We start from the raw sequence: 17,314 nt of genomic DNA, 5'->3' as shown, positions 1-17,314 counted from the left end.
GAACTAGATAGAGGTAAAATTAAAACTTATTAAATGAAAAATATAAATTTTTATCATAATAAATAAAATTGCTCCTTCTTCAATTAAAAATTTCTTCTTCAAACTTTAAAAATAATATTTTTTCAATAAAAAACTCTTCTTGACATTAAACAAAAACCTAAAAAAAAGAAAAGCATCAAAGTTTTACTTGTAGGAAGGTAAGGGATAGTGATCTAGAACCTAGGGAATTGTACTTGGAATAGTAATAATTATAATAAAAACATATACACAAACTCACGTGTGAATTGTGATGTTAGGCTTTTGATACGTTTTCTCTATGAACATCAAACTCTCCACTATAAACCTCAAAACATTACAATAAAATAAAAGAATAAATCTATGCTTATCTGCTAATAATATGGAATATTATCTAACTGTAATTATCCAAAATTAACAAAAAAAAAAAAAACGAAAAAGGAAAAAGAAGGAAAGGGAACTATCAGATAGCAGAAAGAAAGAGAAAGGAAAAAAGGAAAGCTTGCTGTTGCTGAGAAGGAAAGAAGTAAAATTACTATTCAACCCTAAAACCAAAACCCCTCTTTCACTGCTCATTCATCATCACCAACATCAATTCATTCTGCAAAATTCAGTCTTCTTAACTTTTTATGTTTTATTTTTTTTGGGGAAAAAAATGGTGTCTTAGGGTTTACTTTTGTTTTGATCCACAACAACTCATCTGCACTCTTGAAAAAGTTAAAAAAAAAATGCTTTTTTGAGTTCACTTGTGTATAATTTCACAACCCATTTTTGCATTTTGCTGATCTGTACAAATTCTTGCAGATCCAGCTTTGGGTTTACACTCTTTCTTGATCTTTTTCTTGTTTCAAGTTCAGATTTTTCTTCAAATTTCAAGCTTTGTGGTGTTATTGGAGTAGTGGGGTTTGAGTGTTTTGTTCTAATTTTAGTTTTGATGAGTTTGTAAGCTCAAGTGGAGCTGTTAATTGGCTTGCTTTTGTTTAATTTGTGATTGGGTTAGGGTTCTTGAGGTACCTCCTTGTGGAATTTTGCATTCTTTTTGTGTGTGGGGTGTTCCTGCTTGATTTGCTTATAGTGATTGGATATTTGAAGTTGAACTGTTCTTGTTGTTGCCAAGATTCTGTATAGAGTTGACTGAGTGGCCGAAAGTTTAGTTTTGGCCTTAGATTTTGGAATTGAAATCAGTTTCAGCCACAAAGTGCAAGGTGGCAAGGACTATTTCTTTTGCCTTCATGTTCCAGGTGTATGTAGTTTGAAGTAAGTTGAATTCCCACTTTGAGATTTCTGTGTTAACTTAAGTTAGCTGAGAGGGGGTCTATGTGAAGTGGTTGAACTCTTGCTTAATTGTTCATGGGGGACACAATATGCTCTTTTGGTTTGGGGTTTCTAGGGGAGTTTGATTGATTAGTATTAGGGTGAGCCGACACTGACACTGTTATGCCTCCTTCACCGGCTATGAGATGCTCTCCTGGAAGGGAGCTCAGGGCAGAAAATCACAAGAGAGGGCGCAGTCTTGAAAGTGGGATTCATTTGAGGGACAAGGATGATGATCTTGCCCTGTTTAATGAGGTGCAAACCAGGGAAAGAGATAATTTCTTGCTTCAAGCAAATGATGAAATCGAAGACTTATTTTGTAAGATAATGCATTAATTTATGTTTTACATTTTGAGCTTTATTTTGTTACCAAGCACAGAAACATGCTCTTGCTTTTATTATCCTGACTATATTGCTTTTGTTGCTCATTGTTGTTGGCAGCTACTAAATTGAGGTATTTTTCGGATTATAAGCTGGGAATATCAATTCCAGCTCGAGGAGAGAGTAGTGACCTTCTTAATGCGGAAGGCGATAAGAATGACTATGACTGGTTGGTTGTGTTTATCTTTCAAGCATTTTACTCTTTACTCCCCTATTTTGGCATTTTGTATATATATGTTGATAATGAACTCAAATGCATAGTTTGCTCAATGGCTACGTGCTTGTCCAAAGTTTCTATCCATGTTTCTAATTTAGCTAACAAAACTCCCCTTTGTTTACGATTTTAAAGCTGTGGAGCCAGAAAGAATAGGCTTGTTCATTGTAAGTCTGCAGTAACATTTTAGAAAGAAATGCATTTTATTTTTGTCAGAGACATATACTTATTTTTTAGCACACATTTTAGGTGATGTATGTTCTTCAATATACCCCTCATTCCTTATATGCTGAGTTATTGATGAAGTGTTATCTAATATGCTGATTTATTGATGAAATGTTATCTAATATGCTGAGTTATTGATGACAGGTTATTGACCCCTCCGGACACTCCTCTTTTTCCTTCTTTGGATGACGAGATTCATGAGAGACGCCCGACAAATCATGAGCAGAGGGGACGGCCTAGAAGCCAACCCATTTCAATCTCTAGATCATCAACGGTGAGAATTTTAGTCATTCAACTGTTCTCCTTTTCCTTTTTGGGAACTGTATTGATGATTATAGTTAAATAACGTACCAAATGCAACCTAACCATATCTTTGCATGGAGCTTCTGTTTTAATTAATACAATCAATTTATTAACTTTTATATGGATTGAATGGTAGATGGACAAGAGTCACAGAAGTAGTAGAGGTAGTGCCAGTCCGAATCGCCTTAGCCCGTCTCCTAGGTCTAGCTATACTGCCGATCAATCAAGAGGAAGACCATCTTCAGCACCTCATTCAAGTCCACCGCCTAACTTGCGGCATTCTACTCCGACAAGGAAACCGTCTCCCTCACCTAAGAAATTCTCAACACCTCCTCCAAGGTCCTCTACACCAACTCCTCGGAGGTTGAGCACAGGCTCCAGTGGTACTGCTGCTCCATCGCAAGTGAGGGGCTCCTCTCCTGTCAAGACTAGTAGAGGAAACTCTGCATCACCGAAGATAAGGGCGTGGCAGTCAAATATTCCAGGATTTTCCTTGGAGGCACCTCCCAATCTTCGTACTTCACTGGGTGATCGCCCTGCTTCCTATGTGAGAGGGTCTTCTCCTGCATCCAGAAGTGGATCAAGGTCTGGAAGACAATCAATGTCCCCGACTGCTTCTCGAAGTGTCAGCTCATCACATAGTCATGATCGTGACCCTTTTAGCTCTCACAGTAAAGGGTCAGTTGCATCGTCTGGTGATGATGACTTAGATTCTCTACAATCCATTCCTGTGAGCCGTTCAGATCGTTCAGGTCCAAGAAGTATCAGTGGATTCCAAAATAAGAAAGCTCTTGGTCATTCAAAGAAGTCCACAAGAGTAGTGTCCTCTAGTTCTGCTCCAAAGAGATCCTTCGACATGGCAATCCGGCAAATGGTATATTACCTTCCTTTACTCTTGCATAGTTACTAGCATTTGCGAAACTCTAATGTAGACCTGGCATTAGTTTTCTATATCCTTTTCCCATAAAGATGTCCATTTCCATCATGCTCAGGTTGTGCTAAAATGTGGTTTGGGTAAAAACACGGGGTGGGGGCACAGCTGTCATGTATACTTTAGGTTGTATCTTTCTAATGCTTGGGACTTGTTGTCAAAACTCCAAACAGAAAGTGTAAAGAAATATTGATATCTTAGGAATTACGAAATGTTGTTGGAAGTTGCAAGTTTTGGTTTATTGATGCCTAATACTTCTTTGAACATCATTAACATTTTCATTATACTTGAAACATTGATAAGGATCTTTCTTCTTGCCACATTTTACTAAGGAGCTATCCTAGAAACATTCTGAAATTACAATATAAAAGACACACATGCACACTAATATTTTCCAAATTTGTGATTCATAATCGGTATTTTCCATATTCATATTATTCCCCATAGTGTTTTCATATTTTCTAAATCTACTGAGAGCAGTAATTTACTATTATCAACGAAGTAGCACTGAGTCTTGGACTATAATTCAACATCCAGGATCTGGACTTACAGGATGTTAGTCTTTTGTGACCTAGTCAATGTAGTGGGTTGAGAAGGAGCGGATTTACTTTAGGCCCAGGGGTGTCACATGACACTGCTTTGTCCCAAAACTTTATTAAATATATATACATAATTGGAATCATAATATAAGGGTAAACTAAATAAATTGACACTGCTTAACGCAAAGCAACCAGGGTCGAACAGTGGACCTCTTATAAGTCAAGAAAACCGTGAACCAATGAATCCAAAAGATCATATCCTAATTCTTTGTTACCTTTATCTCAAAAAAGAAAAAAGAAAAGATCATATCCTAATTCTCTCGACAAGTAAATGTTAGACTTCTTAAGTAATGATATTGTTGCTATCCAAGTAAATTTTTTAACTTTTTCTTTTGCAAATTTATATCTCTAGTTAACTGTGATATATTTTCTTCTTCTTCTTCTTCCTTCTCAAAAAAAATAAATATATTTTCTTCTTCTTCTTTCTCGTTAATAAAATTGATTAAGATCAATTTGAAAACAAATGCATGATTACTTTTTTTAGTGATCCTTTGATGTCTTGTATAGAAAAAAGTGTTCAGAAATGAAAATTCATCGAGGAGAGCTATAGCAAATAATAATTTATGTGAATTTTGCTTTATTTAAATTATGTTCTTTCTTTAATATAATGTTATACAGTAGTGTTTTATTTATTTGTTTTCATTTTAAAATGTGATGCTGCTTACGAGAAATTCTGCCACTGCATGAGGTCTCAGTTTCAAATCCCATCAGAGACAAATTTTTTTAGGTAATTTCTTAAGACAGAGTTAGGTATCCGAAGAATTAGACAACCGGGATACCATGGTTATAATAGAAACATCTTAGATTTTTGTCTGTTCAGATAATTGGTTATTCTTCTGTGGAATCTTGGAATGTCCCTTAAACCCTATTACCTGAAATATTTTGCCAATTTTCATTTTGGTATGTTATGATTAGTCCGCAAAGCTTAAAAAAATTGATGTCAATATACTGGCCTTTGGATTACAAGTAGAGAAAATTATGTTTTTCCTTAATTTCAATTACTAAGGATCTTTTGATACATTCAATTGCATTTTTCTTTTTTGGGAAGTACATGCAATAAGTGAATTTCCTTGAGAAGAAAGTTGTCAAGAAACGAACTTATTTTTATTCTTTTAATATGTTTGATAGGATGTTGAGAAACAAATTTATTTTATCGTACTCTCGTTTTATTCCCGTTTAGATTAAAATTCTGAAAACCTCATTGTTATAAAGTGAGTTATAAGTTGAAAACGTAGTTAATTGATTGAAAAATCAGAATACATTCTGAAAACAGACTTATTTTTCTTAAAGTTGATTGTATTTTTTCAGTTCAATTATTGTTTATATTTATTAGAACAATTAACTAGAACCAACACTAGTTTGTTAAAGTTATTTATCAACAAACTCTTTTCCCCTTAAAATTCTGCTAAAGATGAAGAACTCTTGGTATGCTACATTTATTGTTGGTTGTGTTTTTCCAATTGAGCTAGCATATCTAACCTTGGTAAGAAAGATCAATGCGTTACATTGTTTATTTTCTAGGTTCAAATTCAGGTCTGGAATCTTTACAGTGTCGGAGAATCATGCATAATCATAAATAAAGGTTATTGCTGTAATTTATTTGAAGGACTAGTTATGTCATCGAATAGAAGAGAAAGTTTAGAATAACCATAATCTTGTAATACAAACCTTGCATGATGATGTGAGGCATAGTGATAGGAGCCGAGGTTTTATACTGAATAAAAACAACAGAAAATATAAAAAGAGACACAAGTATCTCGTATCTCAAAGAACAATAGAAAACACAAAGAGAGACAAGTATCATGTATCTCTTAGAACAACCTTTTCTGCATTTAAAATATATATTACCATCTGTCTACTTATTTTCATAGATCTCCTATTATATAATAGATAAATAATAACTACTTTATAATTATTTAGGATAAGGATAGATAACTCTAATAACAGTAAGAAACTCCATAACTCCTAATAACTGTAAGAAACTGCCATAACTCCTAATAACAGTAAGAAACTGCTCATTGCTGAGTGAAACCTCCAGTAATTTGAGAAGATGCAAATCAGTATCTTCTCCTATCTTTCTTCGCTTCTTCCTCCTTGAATAAGTACGGAAGATATGTGCCTTATCACATAGACTGTTTCGACTAATGTTTCAGCGTCTCTGCATCATTTGGTTGTTCCTTGACACTTCACTTGTAGTTAAAGGCACATCTCTTTATATCGAGGCAGTAAATAAGTCACCCCAAACAAAAAATTGAGTTAGGTGGTCTCTGCTATTGGAGTGTTACCCGACCAAACAAAAGCTAGCACACCTCCTAAGAAAGTGACCAGAATATTAGACGACGGTCATCTCTAACCGTTTGCGTTGGCTTTGTTCTTCCCTGTTGTCAAGTTACCTTCTTGTTTCTTTCATTAGCACTTTTGCTTCTTTTCGGAAAGTGACTAGGTGAGTGTGGCATGGCTTGCCAGTAACAATCTTCAAACATGCAAAACTTAAAATGTTAACCCGCTGTATCATCCCCAGTGCAAGTAAACTTCCTCGACATACTAATTAAAGATATCCTATATTAGCACTGTTTCCCTAACACCGAAGTGTTGGATTTAGTAGAACAAATTATAACTGGGAACTTGGCGCTTAATTTTGCTGATTAAGGAAATTCAAGCTCTCAATTGCAGCTATATAATCACTGCATGGGAATGTATTGTTTTCTCATTCAATTTGTGTAGAGAATATGTTTCTGAAGTCAATAATCCTATTGTAGGATCACAGGAAATCTCCCCAGAATATGTTCAGGCCTCTCTTATCAAGTGTCCCCAGTTCAACCTTCTACGCTGGAAAAACAAGCACCACACATCATTCTATAATCTCCAGAAACTCCTCGATCACAAGTAGCAGTAATGCTAGCTCTGATCAAGCTACAACTGGACTACATGACAATGAAGGAATTGAACAAAACCAGGAGGATATAGGTAATGATCAAGTAAAGACAACATATGCTGATTTGCAGGATGAAGTTTTTGTCCTTGACAAGGCTGATTCTACAAGTGAAGATCTCGGGAAACAAATCTATAATAGGGGCTCTTGCAGTTCACTTGGTGATCCTGATGGTGACCCGAGGGTTGATTCTCTACTTGTTGGCTCTAAAATTTGCAGTCCACATGATAAAGCTTTGGAAATGGTAGTAGATGTGGAAGTTTTGAACTCGAATGCAAGTGTGACCCGCGTGAATGCTCTAGAAGATGCTGTACTGTGTTCTAGATGTGGTCAATGGTACTATTACACTGGATCACTTGATGGAGATTTGAAGCTTTGTCCAGATTGTGTTCATTCAGAAGTACAATTGCGTGCTACTCCCCCATTAAGTCTGGTAGTTGGTGAGAATTCTCCTGAAACTTCGACAGCAATCCTAGACAGATCAGTTGACAGTTTTGAATCAGCTGGGAATTCACATGATTCCTCAGAAGCAACTGGCAATAATAAATTGGGGGATTATCATCATAGATTGAGTCCAGATGAGGGTGAGAAAGCTTATATGAAGTCGAATGTAAATGAAGGTGTGCAAAGCCACCAAGCAATGGCTCAATCACCCAATGCTGATATCAACTCCAAGCTTGTTCAGAATGCTGAAAAAAGAGAAGGTGCAGGTATTTCAGTGCTGCTGAATAGATCAAGTAGTGGGAAGGGGAACATTGTTCAGAACAGGACACTTTCTGCCACTAATATAAATTATGATGATTTATCATATGTACGAGATGCAGTGAACAACAGCTTGAGAAGCTCCACTGGATATGGTAGTGCTTCTGCTTCATCATCCATTGATTTGGGTTCCGCTGGTCATACAGAAACTCGCTTCCAGCGGCAATTAAGTGGAAGGAAACTTGACTTGGAAAATTATCGGAATCAGAATGATAGAAAGCTCCAAAGCTCCAACTCATCCTTGTCTGGAATTTCAAATCATGCAGTACAAACTTTAAGCATTGTGACAAGTTTCCTTGAAGAGTCCTTCGAAACGTCTGCTTCTGCCGACTTACAAAAGAATATTGAGATAGCATATGTTGATCGAGAAAAAGAACTACTTCAAGGAGAAAATACAAAAGTGGACAACTTATGCGTTGAGGTTGAGAGTGATGATAATTGTAGAATTGCCTCCAAGTCAGTGGATCACTCAGGAACTGTGCCATCAGTTGCAAATTTTGAGGAGTCCAGTTCATATATGAATTGTGATAACTTGGCTAACTCGGACAATTCTGTGAATATGGATCCTTGTGATTTGATTTCTGAAACTCATCCTATTGAGGAAGACGTGTCAAATTCATCGGTTGATAAAGTAGAGATTGTGGCTTCTTTGAATCAGAGCTCACTACATGCAATATCTGAGCTGGAAATTGAGAATGGACATGTGGGTTCTCTTGATTTACAATCTGATGTTTGCTCCTTGCATTCAGAGAGCAGCATCGATGAATTAAATGAGCAGTCCTTGCATGCAGCGTCTGGTGATGGCAATGAAATATTAGCATCTGTTGACAAAGCTGATTCCATGGATCACAAGGACATCGTTCGTGGTATGTATATTTCTTGTGTTGTAATTATGCATTTTCTTGTAAGTTTTTCCTTTTGGAATGCGTATTAACTGTTGAACCAAATGACATAGGAAACCGAGTCTACTATCCTTTTAAATGTATCCAGTAGTCTCTTTTGTATCTAAAGTTTCATCTCTTGTGACAGAAGAATCAACTGTTACACTGGAGGGGCAAGGAGGTAACAAGCCAAGAAGCTTGACACTAGAAGAAGCTACTGATACAATACTGTTTTGTAGCTCCATTGTACATGACCTTGCATATCGAGCTGCTAACATAGCTATTGAAAAAGAGGATTCAGTTCTGTTGAAAGATTCCCGGCCCACGGTGACTATAGTGGGCAAAGCGAATTCTGACAGAAGGGATCCGCGTGGTAGAATCTCAGGTAGACGTAATTCTAAGTCATCTCAAAAGGCTAGACAGAAGATGGAGGTGGACACGAAACCTCCTCAAAGCAACGCCAACACGGAAAGTGATGAGAAAATGGACAAATCCACGACTCGCATTGTTGGTGCTCCTATTAAAGGTGACAGCTTGAATCCTCCAAAGCTGGAATCCAAATGCAACTGCACCATAATGTGATTACTCCCAGAGTTGCTCCTGATTAATGCTTGGCCAATTTTATTTTGGTGATCAGCAGTTCCTTTTTTTTTTTTTTGTTTGTTTTGCATTATTTGTAAGAAGAAATATATATATGTTTCTAATAACATAATCATTGTAAAGCTTAATTGATTGTTAGGGAGATAATAGCAAAAGGCATTGGAGGTTTGTTCCAATGGCCATATTCTTGTTAGTCCATTTGTATGTGATTCTAGTTTTTTTTTTTCACTGGAGAGCAAGTGTGAATTCATTTTTTTCCTTTCTGGTGCTAGTGAAAATTCTAAATTCACAACCCTTCCATTTTTGGCTGCAGATAAGATGGTTATTTAGCTTTTAACTTTATTTATCTATTCATTATTTACTATTATTATTAGAGATAATTTCAGAAACCTAACCTCTCTCTGGGTTTCGCTTCATCAAACTAACTTGCCCTATAGTTATCCAATGTCGCATCAGAATTCTGCTACACTCGGAGATAGAGTCGATATTAGGAGTTTCGGGTTTTAAATTTCCTTCCCCTTTCTTACATTGAGCTGTTAATAAGTTTTTTTAGGGATTTACAAATTATTATTTAATTTTTTAGTACAAATATAGAATTAACAGAAAAGTTACTGGCTTCATTCGAACGCATAAGCTCCCGCCTAGATTCGCCCCTATACCATACTTTAGTTTAGCCTCATAGTATAACTTTTTCCCGCCAAAACTCTGTAAAGTTCAGAAGGAGTCCATATTATTTTGTATTTCTAAGTTATTATTATCAGTTTAGAAATATAAAAGGAAATTCTAATCCCTATAGGTTTTCAAAGATTGATTGATATATTTATTTATTTATTTATTTATTTTGTATTTGATTAAACTGTTTCCTTTTTCTTGTACAACTGTGAGTTCTAATTTGGTTTCAATTTGAACTGGATTTGTTAACAAACAAATTTGTGAAAAATATGATTGTAAGAAATCCTTTTTCCTTACATATACCAAAATTGGTAGTCCCATTAATAATTTCAAGATGTTAGATATCACAATTGAAGATATTAAAGTTCATCCCGACTCGTTTCGTCTCGATATATTAGCCTCTGTTTGTGAACGTGCTTCTAAAATTCACGAAGAAGAAGAAAATTATATTGTTGGTAAAACGAGGAGGAAACTGAAAATCGTTTCAATGCCCCATAATATAAATGATCGAATCAACGAGTTAGAAAAAAAGGTAAGAGAGGTAAAATCTATAATGAAAAAAAATATATATTACACAGATGCTAGTGAAAGTCACAATCTCTCTCCACACCAACAACACAAATCGCTGAGAAATTTCTAATCGATGAAGAAGAAGAGTATCTGTGTATCTGTAGTAATGGCAACAAAAGGAACTTCAAGAAAGTTCGAATTATTGATCCGTGTCTTGACATTGGTGAACTAGAATTGAGAAGATGGGAGATGAAGAAATTGGATAAAAACAAGGAAAAATCTAAGATGAGTGTATTTTATGTATTGAATGGAAAATGCACTACAATGCGTATCCGTAGTGAAATCGAAAAGGATAATAAGATTCAAATCTGGGTTGTTCGAATGGATGAGATTATTGTTCTTGTGAAACTCACGTAACAATAAAAGAAGAAGATGATGAAGAAGTTAGCTTCGAAAAAAGATGTATATAGATATATGTGTTAGGGTTTTACCTGATTTTCTTACTTTATTTGAAGTTTATTTTTTTAAAAAAAGGAAAAATAAAGTATTGCCTATGCTTTAACTTTTTCTAAAAAGGAAAACATTAATTTCTTTCCATATTTTTGGTTTTTTTTCCTTAGAGGAAAAATTTAGAGATTTGTATATTGAAGATCCTAATCTCATAACATAACACAGTATCATTCACAATATAATCGTTTAAGAATCTTGTTTATGGAGAGATTTTGTCCTAAACATATTTATTTATTAATTTTCAATATGTATATCGCTTGACCAAACAATATTAATAATGTCTTTAGTATATTTTTATTTGTCGTCTGATTTATTAATCATATAATTTGCAATTAGAGTTCATCTTAGTTTTGCCTCTTGCAAATTGGTTAGCTTTGGATGGAAATCAAATTTTCTTTTCAATCCATTATTGTGGTATTGATTAGCTTGCCACGACTATATATATATGATAATGTTAATTCAAACTTAAATATGTTTGAATATGAATTATGGTTGGATAAAATATTAGCGAAATTGAAGATTTGTAAGTTAAAAATACAATTCATGCTCAATTTAAATGGGAATATATATATATATATATAATGTTAATTCAAACTTAAATATGTTTGTATATGAATTATGGTTGGATAGAATATCAGCGAAATTGAAGATTTATAAGTTAAAAATACACTTCATGCTCGATTTAAATGGGATGACATGGAACATCCTTCATGTTTATCGCACTCATTAATTTTTCACAACCTTTTTTAGAACCATTTCGTCGTCAAACAAATTTGTTTAGGTGAATACACCTCTTGTAGGCGCGTAAGGATTCAATAAAAAGACATAAATAACTAAAATTGAATTAAATAGTCCATGTGACAGTCTCTCATTGGAGATCATCTTTAGGAGCTCCAAATCAGTTTGTAGCTACTGAATTATGTCTAGTTAATCATACATCAACCGTTTTTGATAACAACAATCACCTCACTAATAAGAAATTTTCATATATAAAGCAAAAAAAAAATGGAGTAATTCAAGTTTTTTCTTAAATCCCTCATAATTTCAGCAAAAAAAAATAAAAATAAAAAGAAGTTAAACCACAATGAACTGATAACGGTGAATCTGAATTCACTTTCTAGTTTCATTCTTACCAAAAAAAAAAAAAATTTCACTCCTACATTTGTGAATTATTGTTTCTATTTGAAGGCATTTTATGTAAATTTCAACTCAAATTTGCTAAAAATAGAAACTTTACATAGTTGATTTTTAAATTATTATTTTGATTAGGTTTATAATTTACAGAAAAAAAGAAAAAGAAATGTGCAATTTTTTTATTGCGTGCTCTGCACCGCCTTGACATAAAACTGGCGATGACCTTTTAGGGGGGTGATTATTCCATTTTTAAATAGTTCAGAGATAATAAAACCCCTGTATAGGATAAATGTATAGTTGAGAATTAGATAATAGGTTGAGCGGACATTTAACTATTTTCTCTTTCCAAAATATCACTTTAAGTGGAAGTGTGAAAAAATAAAGATGATATTTGGAGGTACAAAAAATATTTTAGATATTTAGTATTATTTTTTAGAATTTGATAGAGTAAATATCTTTAATATTTATACGTAAGAAAATAATAAATTTTTTAGATAATTAGATATTTTAGTAAAATATAAAATAATCTAGAATCTTAGAAGATAAGAATATCTACATTTTTTTAGATGTATCTAGGATAATTTCTAGAAATATTTCTACACTAATATAAATAGGGATGACCATAGCCATTTGTACAAACCAATAAAAACTCAAATCAAATTCCGAAGGTAATAAAAAAGAATTACCAAACTCAAAACAATGTCATTCGCTTAAAATAAGATCAAACAATCTTTATTACATTCACTTTCTTGTATTGTTAGCGGTAAAAGAAACTACGAATTATAAAAATAGAAAAAATATGTTCGACAATGGAGAAAGCAAGGCAATAAAGCCACTATTTTTCCCTAATGCAAAATGTGCAGCTTCCTGGATCAGTCTGTCATTCCTTGAACAAGCTCACCATTTGATATGACAATTACATATCTTACTCACTAAGACCAGGTGACTAAAATTTGACGAAATAGAGAAGAAAATGGCAACCCAACACTAGATTATGAAGCAGCTCCAAGGAGAAAAAAAAGTTCAATAGTGGATAAATCAATTTTGCAAGATAATGATGAGTTTGCTAATAACATCACAGACTTAGCAGTAAAATGCTTGAATGAGGATCCAAATGAACGCCCACATATGAAGGAATTCTTGTCCAACTTGGTTGGAACAACAACGTCTAATAAATCAATTATGCAAGAACGATAAGGAAGACCTTACCATCTTGTCCAAATATAGTAACTCAAACATGTAATGCTCCATGTATAAGCAGAAAATCAACATTTGTATTTGTATGAGCAGAATATTGGCATGAGTATCAGCATGAGTATGCTATAAATGTCTGCAATTTCATCTTCCAAATTATTCTACTACTATGGACTAGTCACTAGTGTTACCTAGAAGGACTACAATGTAACATACCTAAGGCAATAGCTTCAAATTCAGTATAATGAGGAAATAGATTTGGAGAAAAAGATACCTGATATAATCTCAATGTTCTTCCTCCCAGAAACATGGCCTATAACAGATGCAAAAAGGAGGGAGGTTTTCAGTATATCTGTGATAGTGTTAAAGAAGGGAGGTTTCCACATCCCACTAAAATACTATCAAAAGCAACTTTAAGATAACAAATTAAAACAATCACGAAAATAAAGTGTAAGCTTGAGAAAAAGTAACAGAAACTTGGCTGGAAAAACCAGTAGCTTCTCTGATTATGTTTCAGTGTTGCTCCTTCTCAAGAATCTCAACAGTAAGAACCAGTAACTTTTCTGATTATGTTTCATTGTTTCTGGAGAGAGGATTCACTTCCGCGTAGCAAGTACAATAATACATGAAAGTTGTAACCATATATTATTGAACCTTGGAATCATTGATCAAAGTTGTCTACACTTGTTCAATTTATATCTCTTTTCCTCATCTCATTGGTAGCTTACAATGCACTGTCCAACTTTCCACCACATAATTTGAATCACACCAGCCTACCCAATATCTTTTGTCAACCTGCTTAATCAAACTTCCTCTTATGTTCCCACCATCGTATGTATTTTACTTATACTTTGTTCCCTTTCTTCTTATAGGCATCTAATTACACGGTGAGTTTCGGGAGATCAACCTCAAACATTGCACCATCTATCTGCTACCTAACACTAGCAATAGGTACCGAATAATGTATTGTCCCTATTGTAATTTATGTCCTGAACCATTCCACACCATTGACTTAAAACGACCATATGTGAATAATGACACATCAAGTATATCATAATAAATTGAAAATTCTAGAATCATCTCCTTGTAACCTTAGAAATGTATTAGACTATTATCGAATCTCACATCTACAAACAATTCAAACATATTCCAAATAACAAAGACTAGTTATATTTTAGAAGAAAAAGAACATTTCTAAACAGTAGTTCATGGTACTTCTGTAGGTGAAATTTTATTTCCCTAATCAAATCGGTAAAACTAAAATTTAGAAACATATAGATTATGGAATGTGCAACATGAATTTTGGGGATATCTTTCTGTTTTGTCCGTTCAATTACAACTTTCTTGCTAATTATTTTTTAGTACTCTAAACCCCTTTCGAAAAGCAGGTGTACTAGCTTATTCACTTATTCTCTTCCTAATTAGAAAGCTGCACTAATAGAATACATGACCAAATAACTAAGTATAAAATAGAACTCAAGATGCAGATGTAATGATCGATAATTCGATCAAATATATGTTTTTGATCCTAACAAAGAATCTGATTTGTGTGCATTACCCATTACCTCATCTCAGAAAAGAAACAAGAAAAAGAAGAAGACACTTTCAATACTCTTCAGTTCCAAGTATATGTTAGCTTAACGATACATTTACTTACCCGAGGAGTGAAACTAGACAACAAAGGAGATGCCTTGGTAAAAAAAGTGAAAAAGTGTAGGCTTTTACCAGTTTCTGTCTGAATGTCCAATTCTAACTTCTCTTAGTACTAGTACCAATCTTAATCCTTGACAGTTGACACATAAGCTATTTCTTCTAGTGTTCCTCTTGCTGATTCTAAGTATCCTTGCATTTATTTAACATTTTTTGTTGGCACAATGAGTCGGGTACCATGATATTAGACCTTAATCAGTTGCAACACAATGAACCCTGTTCTGCAAAATTTCATGCCTTTGTTTGCTAATTAGTTTGGTTAAGGTGCATCCTGATATTTATGTTCTGTCTTTAAAAAATGAGTAACCAAGAATATAAGCTCAAGGATAGGAACTTTTCTATATCCCTTCAGCCTCAGATGGCATTGGGAAAGTTTCATCTAATGACTTCAATATGTGTTCACCTATATTTTAACCAAATTGTTACGGAAATTTATTGGCAATAGCTTCAAAATTCAGTATAACAAGGAAATAGATTAGGAGAAAGACATACCTGACATAATCCCGATGTTCTTCCTCCCAAAAACATGGCCTCTAACAGATGCGAAATGGAGGGCGATTTTCAGTATATCTCTGATAGAGGAAAAGAACAGAGGTTTCCACTTTAAAATTTAAGATAACGCATTAAAACAATCACAAAAATAAATAGCGTAAACTTATACAACAGAAACTTGGCTGGAAAAATAAATAACTTGCAGTAGCTTCAAAATAGTTGATGTGCACTCACCTTCTATTGGAGGAAGTTGAAATTTCAGTCCGTAACGATTTATATACCATCAACTCCACCTCTTACCCAACCATTGTTGTCATCTTCTAAATCACAAATATTTTCTACTCCATCTAAATACTCTTTACTGACTCTACTGTAATCCATCCATCTTCTTTTTCAAGAGTTCTCCATGATTGTTCAAGGTAGTCCTTATTTTTCTGCAATTACAAAAAAAAAATTAGCATAAAGATCAAATAATCAACATAGTAGTTCTTGATATAGTGTTTAAGCTTGTCTTAGCCATGTCTAAGCTTACCAATAGAGACTACATTGGAAACTACTTACCAAAAGACATTCAACAGCTTTACGTATTACATCTTACGTCAAACTAACTTATATAACAAACAAATTATAACTTACCAGTAGCACTTTACCTGATTTTTCACAAAAGAGTGCATTAAGAGAAGTAGTACTTAGTTACACAGGATTCACCTTAAGGAACAAGCAACATGCAGGTTTCAGAGTTTCCTAACACTAATCATCACATACCTACTGTTTTCTTACAACCAAGTTCTCCTATAACTCAAATGAGCGAGAGTGTGTGTGTTCAATCTCCAACCACAATGATATAAGAAACGTATATGCAACAGAATTTATAAATAAGTTCGGATTTCCTTGATGCTTTAGAGAAATGCCTAAAACGAGCTCGGGGTTGTCAATTGTTGATTCTTGTAGCACTTCAACGATTTGAAGAGGAAAGTGGGATTGAATGGAATAGATACATTAAGACTTTATGAGGAACTGAAGAATTTCAGAGCTGCAGGGGATCCTTTCACAGAGGAATTTGTCCAAATATTCCAGTCTGTTTATAGACAACAAATGTTGATGCTTGATAAGAAGCTTAAGTACATCCATGCTTGGAGGAAAGTGAAAACCCTCGACTAATCCCACGAGATACCTTTTGGTATAAAAAATGGTCAGCTTTCTCCGTCATCCAGTGTTACAGTAAATTTGATGATTTTAGTTCATTACAACAAGCAGAATTTCTAGCTGTACGTAACACCTTGTAGGGTTCATTTAGGTTTAACATCAAAATCCTACTAAATGAGTTACAGTTGAAGCTTTTCGAATCAATCACAAATCAATCAAACTAAAGTTTAACTTATAAACGAATTTAAACAAAATTATAACCAAATCAGAAGAAAATTAAAGCTAAAAAACATAATTATAAGTTGATAGCATATGCATGTAAGCATTTATAAAAAATCACAGAGAAAATGAGGATTGACAACTAGAATGGGAGATTGAGAGATCGAGAAAGAAAGATCGAGCGGAAAGAAAGAGAAAGAGATATTACCTCTTAGTGCACTTCAGTTCAAGCAGAAAGAAAACATTGATGCGTGCTTCATCTCAAATCCATAGTAGCCATTGATGCGTGCTTCATCTCAAATCCATAGTAGCCATTGAAGGAAGCTTCAAATCAACGGAGGCTTCAGAGCTCAAATCCATTGCAGCCATCGTGACTTCCAAAAATTTAAGAATTGAGTAAACATTGATTAAGAGAATTTGGGTGTCTAGGGTAAAAGTTTCTATTGTCTTTCAAAACTAATTGTTATTAAGGGTTACTTTTTACTGGCATAAGGTTAATTATCGCTAATAATAGCTTTAAATTACTATTTAGTGGCAATTATATTATTGCCGCTAAATAATTGCCACTAA

General features: G+C 34.0%; 1 protein-coding gene, 1 long non-coding RNA gene and 1 pseudogene across 3 annotated transcripts; 2 read left to right on the top strand and 1 right to left on the bottom strand.

Moving 5' to 3' along the window:
* Positions 1-456: 456 nt before the first annotated feature.
* On the top strand, positions 457-9,455 carry LOC107020472. Of its 2 annotated transcripts, none has more exons than XM_015220849.2 (6): positions 457-1,648; positions 1,771-1,879; positions 2,294-2,423; positions 2,589-3,326; positions 6,742-8,542; positions 8,709-9,455. In XM_015220849.2, the coding sequence occupies exons 1-6, from the start codon at positions 1,453-1,455 to the stop codon at positions 9,137-9,139; spliced, it is 3,405 nt and encodes a 1,134-aa protein (XP_015076335.1). In that variant the 5' UTR covers positions 457-1,452; the 3' UTR covers positions 9,140-9,455. The 2 variants fall into 2 exon arrangements, with proteins under 2 accessions (XP_015076335.1, XP_015076334.1); XM_015220848.2 differs by having other exon boundaries at positions 459-1,648; positions 8,706-9,455.
* A 708-nt stretch (positions 9,456-10,163) lies between these two features.
* Positions 10,164-10,756, top strand: LOC114077134 (annotated as a pseudogene).
* A 1,909-nt stretch (positions 10,757-12,665) lies between these two features.
* On the bottom strand, positions 12,666-17,215 carry LOC107019073. Its single transcript, XR_001456738.2, has 4 exons — positions 16,953-17,215; positions 15,614-15,813; positions 15,380-15,459; positions 12,666-13,490 (listed from the first exon to the last, which is right to left on the bottom strand). It is a non-coding gene; the product is annotated as an uncharacterized LOC107019073 (long non-coding RNA).
* Between the last annotated feature and the right edge of the window lie 99 nt (positions 17,216-17,314).

Source organism: Solanum pennellii, chromosome 5, assembly GCF_001406875.1.
Source record: "Solanum pennellii chromosome 5, SPENNV200".
Taxonomy (NCBI): domain Eukaryota; kingdom Viridiplantae; phylum Streptophyta; class Magnoliopsida; order Solanales; family Solanaceae; genus Solanum; species Solanum pennellii.
Note: the sequence above shows the minus strand (reverse complement) of the source record. Positions and strands in the feature narration are given on the sequence as shown.